Genomic DNA, 6831 nt, shown 5'->3' with positions numbered 1-6831 from the left:
AAACAATCCAGCAAAGCAGAAAGAAAAACTGCCCAAAATTAGGTGTGCGAAGCTTGTAGCATCATATTCATAAAGACTCATAAAAGGTTGTAATTGCTGTTAAAAGGTGCTGCAACTAAGCATTGAGCAATTTTTGTGTATTTTTGTGCTTCATTTTTAAGAAATTTGCTTTTTAAAATATTTCAAACCAACATATTTTTTCACTTTGCTGAAGATGAAGATTTGTCTGATAATTCAGACATTTCAATAATTAATTTAGTAAACAAATGCCAAAAAAAAGCAAACAGTGCGATAGTGTGGACAAAGATATTTAGATAAAGCTCTGGGAAAAATTAGGAGACCACTTCAGTTTCTGAATCAGTTTCTCTAATTTTGCTATTTATAGGTTTATGTTTGAGTAAAATGAACATTGCTGTTTTATTCTATAAACTACAGACAACATTTCTCCCAAATTCCAAATAAAAATATTGTCATTTAGAGCATTTATTTGCAGAAAATGAGAAATGGCTGAAATAACAAAAAAGATGCAGAGCTTTAAGACCTCAAATAATGCAAAGAAAACAAGTTCATATTCATAAAGTTTTAAGAGTTCAGAAATCTTTGTCTGATAATTTACACATAATTCAGTCATTTGTTTTTAAAATATAAAGCAATTTCAACAGGTTCAGGAACTCCCTGTTTAACCTGTCATCCTGGGATAACCCTGCCCTTTTAAGAAAACAACATTTGATATCAGGGACATTACAACCTTCACACTATTTTATTTTCAGGGGACTAAAAACACTTGCTGCTGCATGTTGAATTATTAAATGATTATTATTTATTTCCCCTAATATTTCTCTCATAAGCTGTCCACCCTGTCGCAGTAAAATATTACGGTATTATAATCAGTTTAGGAAATCAAAAATTCAAATATCTGTAAAACAACGAGAACCATCACCATAAACAATCCAACATACTTGCAACTCTATATTAACCTTTTTTTACTGTTTGCATCAAATGCCAGAAAAAAAACTGTGTGATTAAGTGGACTATTATTTTTAGATAAAGCTCTGGGAAAAATTAGGAGACCACTTCATTTTCTGAATCAGTTTCTCTGATTTTGCTATTTATAGGTTTATGTTTGAGTAAAATTAACATTGTTGTTTTATTCTATAAACTACAGACAACATTTCTCCCAAATTCCAAATAAAAATATTTTCATTTAGAGCATTTATTTACAGAAAATGAGAAATGGCTGAAATAACAAAAACGATACAGAGCTTTCAGACCTCAAATAATGCAAAGAAAACAAGTTCATATTCATAAAGTTTTAAGAGTTCAGAAATCAATATTTGTTGTAATAACCCTGATTTTTTTCACAGTTTCATGCATCTTGGCATGTACTCCTCCAACAGTCTTATACACTGCTTTTGGATTAATGTATGCCACTCCTGGTGCAAAAACTCAAGCAGTTCAGCTTAATTTGATGGCTTGTGATCATCCATCTTCCTCTTCATTACATTCCAGAGTTTTTGTAATTTGGTAAAATCAAAGAAACATCATTTAGTGGTATCTTATTTTTTACATGCATGACTATAGTATATATATATATATATATATATATATATATATATATATATATATATATATATATATATATATATATATATATATATATATATTATAAAGATGAAATAACAATTAGTAAAAAAAAATGTGTGTGATTTCCTATAACTATAGAAGTCTGAAAATCACCCTTAAATAAAGTTAAATAATAATAAAAATAATAAATTACAAATCATATTGAGGATATCGTTGCTGTCCAATAAAAAAAAACCTAGTATCTCTATTTTTGGCCACTTTTAGTTTACTACATAGTGTGAACACACAAACACTGTCCCTTACAAACACTGTCATTTTTTTTTTAATGGGCCAATAGAAATTCTCCAACTATTTTACATTGGCTTCCATTGAAAGTTAAGAAGGTTTATCTCTGCTGTAAAGTTGTAAAGCTGCTTTCATTGGACATTTTGTATTAGCGTTTCTTCCTAAAATCCCAGAGGTGCTCAATCCATCCACATGGGGGCACAATCTGCATTACTTTAGAAAAGGCTCTTATTTAGGCTCCTTAGCCCCTCTTATTGTACCTGAAGCCCAGCTCAACAGCAGACCAGCAGCTTCTGGTGAGTTTAATTACTGTTCTTTTATCGTTCAGCTTTCTTAGTAATACACATGCAACAAATATAAGCATAGTACTGCAACTGAACACATATTTAATTTCAAATAACTCATTTATTTTGTTAAAAAAGTAAAAAACTGAAACATACTGCATGCTCTGTCTCTCCACAGCCTTCTGCTCCAGTGACCTAGAGAAGACAATGTTTCATCACTTCTTGGTTCATGCTGGTTTTCAGTCCAGCAGATGGCTTCCCAGAGACCAGAGGATGAAGTTGTAAGTTCCTGACCTAGGCCGAGCAGGAGGAGCAAGCTTTTGCTTTCCAACTGTAATGTATTCAGAAGATGACAGTTTTTTTCATGTAGTCTTACAGACATTATGAAACCCCTTTGATCTTCTTTGTCTTGTCTTACAGTCAGATTGTTCTGTTCATCTTCGTGGTGCTTTGCCTCACACCACAGTTCTACATTCTGACAAGGCAAGTGTGAAAGCATCTATCATTTTGAACTATATATGATTAAAGACCTCAGTTATTATCTGGGACAGTAAATAAGTTAAGATCTAAATTATGTTCCAGCAATATATATTTATATATATATAAAATATAAGAATGCTCTTTTGTTTCTAAAATGCACTTGGAATGCAATATATATATATATATATATATATATATATATATATATATATATATATATATATATATATATATATATATATATATATTGCATTCCAAGTGCATGCAATATAAGTGACCACTTAAAAATGACAAATATCTTTGATTTTACCAAATTTAAAACCTCTGGAATATAATCAAGAGGAAGATGGATGATCACAAGCCATCAGACCAAGCTGAACTGCTTGAATATTTGCACCTGGAGTAAAGAAGCATAAAGTTATCCAAAAGCAGTGTGTAAGACTGGTGGAGAAGAACATGCCACAATGCATGAAAAACTGTGATTAACAACCAGGGTTATTCCACCAAAATATATATTGATTTCTGAACTCTTAAAACTTTATGAATATGAACTTATTTGAGGTCTGAAAGCTCTGCATCTTTTTTGTAATTTCAGCCATTTCTCATTTCAATTTATTGAAATGTTGTCAGTAGTTTATAGAATAAAACTACAATGTTTATTTTACTTAAACATATATCTTATAAAATCATTTATAAGCAGTAAAAAGGGGGTTTACTCTGCCTCATTAGCTGGAATGCTGCCATGCTTTACTTCAATGTGCAGATTAACTTCAGTGTGTAGCTGCTGTTTGATTGGCTGATAAATGTCTATTCTGATTAAATATAGGTATCAATCTGTGTTAAGTGTAGGTATACGTAATAAATAATAAAAACACGTGTTGTCCATTGCAATCGATTTTCATGGTATAATGGAAATTGTCCATCTTTACACATAGAAGCTGCCAAAGGGAATTTCAGTAGATAGGAGGAAATTGATAAAACTACCTTTTTATAGTTATGTAAGAACAAAAAATCTAAACTGTAATTGAGAATCACTCTAAAATTTTATTTTATATTTTACAATATCACAGCAGCAGTGATTTCACACCCATCACTCTTGCAGATTATTTTATAGCTGAATTTTATAACTGATTTTATATTCCCAGGCCCAAATCCACCCGATACTGTGAAAAGCCACTTCTGGATAATCTCATAGCCGTCATTGTCTTCTCCTTCATGGCTACAGGTGGTGAAGTATACACAATAGAAGACATATTCATAACCCATGTCTTGTCTTATGTAATAACACTAAATAGCTCTCTTTCTCAATCTACTGAAGGCTTAGTGGTGACGCTTACTCTCACTGACCCAGTGCCCAAGAGTATTAAAGCAGCTTACCACACATTCGGTGTGCTTTCATTCACACAGGGACTTTGTACCATCATTCTGACCTACAGCGCTCCCCAGTGTGTGAGTATTTCTTTTGAATCTGCAGCACAGTTGTCTTAAAGTTCAACAAACGACAAACTTTAAAACATTATTTGGAAGTATTATTACAAATATAAAACTGTTACATTTCATTTTGAGGCACTTTTATTACACTTTTCTTTTTCTTATGATCTTTTAACTCAAAGCAGGCCCAAAGCAAAGTGTCCAATTTCAGGCTAATTCAACTAAATGTTTGGTCAAATATGTGTTTTGAACTTATTGGCCATTTGGAAATTTAACTGGAACTGAAAATTAAAAGATTTAAATAAATAAATCTCTGACTTCTACAGCAACTCATCTAATTCTAGACATAATAGAATTGGAGTTTTGATTTTCTTTTTTCATTAGAGGCAGGTAACTTAGCATTACTTTTTAGTGTAATTAATGACATTATTGTAATTTATTTACAGGCAAACACCACACCAGAGCTGTATCTCTTTTCTCTGGTATTTTCATGGGCTTGTATCCTCTCTACAGGTAAACATCTTTTTTTTTAAATCAATTAAATCAGCTTTCATTAAATCCCTGTTAACTGTTGTGGTATATAAATCTATTTCTGTTTGAGTCTCACAATCAGTGAAAGACATGTCATCTGCTGGTGTTGGTCCACTGTATTATTTATATCAAGTCTAAAGTCAGTGCAGTTTTGTTTTCCCACAAAATCTTACAGCACTTCATGCTTCCCTCTGCTGACAACTTTTATGGAGATGTGGATTTCATTTTCCAGCAGGATTTGGCACACTGCCCACACTGCCAAAAGCACCAATTGGTCTTATTCTGTATAATATTCAAATTTTCTGAGACACTGATTTTTGTGTTTTCAACAACAATAAAATAAATAAATGCTTAAAATAGATCACTCTGTGTAATACATTTATATATGAATTTCACATTTTGAAATTAATTACGTTAATGAGGTAACTTTTCAATTATATACTAATGTTTTTAGATTAATTAGCATATGTTTTTTCTCATTTATATTTAGCCACTGTGATTAACATTTTTTTAATTTTTGTCTTTTACCCAGTGTTCTTTGTGATAAGAGGATGTCTTTGGATGATCCACAAGACGTTTCCGAGCTGGTTTAGAGATGCACACCTCTCGGCTGCTGCGTGAGCCACTCTTTAGTTCTCTGCTGTGTGAAAGCCCATCTATTATTCAGACCCTCCCTGTGCCGATGCCCGAGCCCCTGACTTCCTGTCAGTTGAGCCCAGTGAGATCCTATTACTGTGGGTATTTCCTTACAGTCCAGGCTTTACAAATAGAAGTGAGAGTGAAATGCCATTCACAGACACGCAGCCCCAGTTAATCCATTCAATCCTGGAACAACTGGACTGACCAGAGGACTGCACTTCACAATACCATATGGAAAGCAGAGACATGAGCCTGAGGCCTGTGCTGTATAGGTGCAGACACAAAAGCAGCTTTAAAGTTTCATATACTAAAATAGCACAGCGAGGGTGAACACACAATGCTCCTGTGTGTAAGGTAAAGGTATTAAATTACAGTGAAACAAGGCATCACTCACTCTTATGAACATTTTATTTCCATGATAAATCTGTGAAATATCTGAACCGTGATGCTCACATACAATAAAGGAATGTATTGGACATTTAGATGAAATAAAAACAAAGTGACTGCATGAAATCAGACAGCCATTCAAAAATCATACAAGCCAAATATGCAGGTTGTCAAACTCTATTTAAGACTTGTTTTAAGATTTTACTGATCTCTGCATACTACCAGTTTACATAGGCTACGTTCACATTACCAGGCTGAAGTGACTCAAATCTGATTTTTTAAGGCTGTGTGAATGTTCCAAATTAGATTTTTTTCAATTTGAGTCATTTTTACATGTAGTCCTAAATTGAATACGTATCCAATCCATGGACATGCGACATTAATGTGAACGGTCAAATTGGAATTCATGTGTCTTTTTGCTTTTATGCATGCGCTACGTGCTTCTATAGCTTATATCCACACATCTCTTGGTGCAGCTGTGCAGCTAAAGCTGCAAAAACATTAAAAGCAAACTCCCTGGCCTTTTTTCTCCTCAACCTGAGCATGAACTTTAGACCCCATTTTAGAAAAAGATGCTCCGCATATGAGCTGCTAACTCATCCATTTCCCTTTATAAAGCGTCAAGTCATCTCTCAGATATGACGTTTTTTTTGTTGTTGGTGAAGATGTCTATACACATATCAATGTGCGCATGTGAGGCGTTTCAGGGACAGATTCGTTCGCATTTCACACAGATACAGGTCACTTACATTTGTGAATGTGAACCGTCAAAAAATCCGATTTTATTTTTGGCATGTTATGTGAACGTAACCATATTGTACAGAACAGAAAGACAGATAACTGACAAAAATTTGAACATATCTTATTGCATGGAACAGTATAAGTAAAATTATATACACAATCCAGTCAGAATATTATGACCACTTCCTTGTTTTGGCACTTACTGTCTTTATTTAACATCTCATATCAGTTGCAGCAGTGCTGCTGGAGTTTTTAAACACTGTGTTTAATCACTCACTGTCCTACACTCTATTAGACACTTCTACCTACAGCTGCTCCACCTTGTAGATAAATTAAAATCAGAGACAGAAGCTCTGAATCTGTTGCTGCAGAGTTTACACTGTTGGCTGGATATTTCTAGTTGGGGAGCTATTCTCAGTCCAGCAGTGTTACTGAGGTGTTTAAAAAATCAGATTCACTTGTATCACAC

At 33.4% G+C, this 6831-nt stretch overlaps 1 protein-coding gene across 1 annotated transcript; it reads left to right on the top strand.

The window, feature by feature from the left end:
* Nucleotides 1-1779: 1779 nt before the first annotated feature.
* LOC111193760 (uncharacterized) lies at nt 1780-6099 on the top strand. Its single transcript, XM_049479538.1, has 6 exons — nt 1780-2434; nt 2574-2636; nt 3779-3858; nt 3952-4082; nt 4511-4577; nt 5128-6099. Exons 1-6 carry the CDS (start codon nt 2313-2315, stop codon nt 5214-5216), a joined length of 552 nt encoding a protein of 183 aa, XP_049335495.1. The 5' UTR covers nt 1780-2312; the 3' UTR covers nt 5217-6099.
* Nucleotides 6100-6831: the final 732 nt, after the last annotated feature.

This window comes from Astyanax mexicanus, chromosome 5 (assembly GCF_023375975.1).
Source record: "Astyanax mexicanus isolate ESR-SI-001 chromosome 5, AstMex3_surface, whole genome shotgun sequence".
In the NCBI taxonomy this organism is placed as follows: Eukaryota; Metazoa; Chordata; class Actinopteri; order Characiformes; family Acestrorhamphidae; genus Astyanax; species Astyanax mexicanus.
This window is presented reverse-complemented; position numbering and strand designations above follow the sequence as displayed.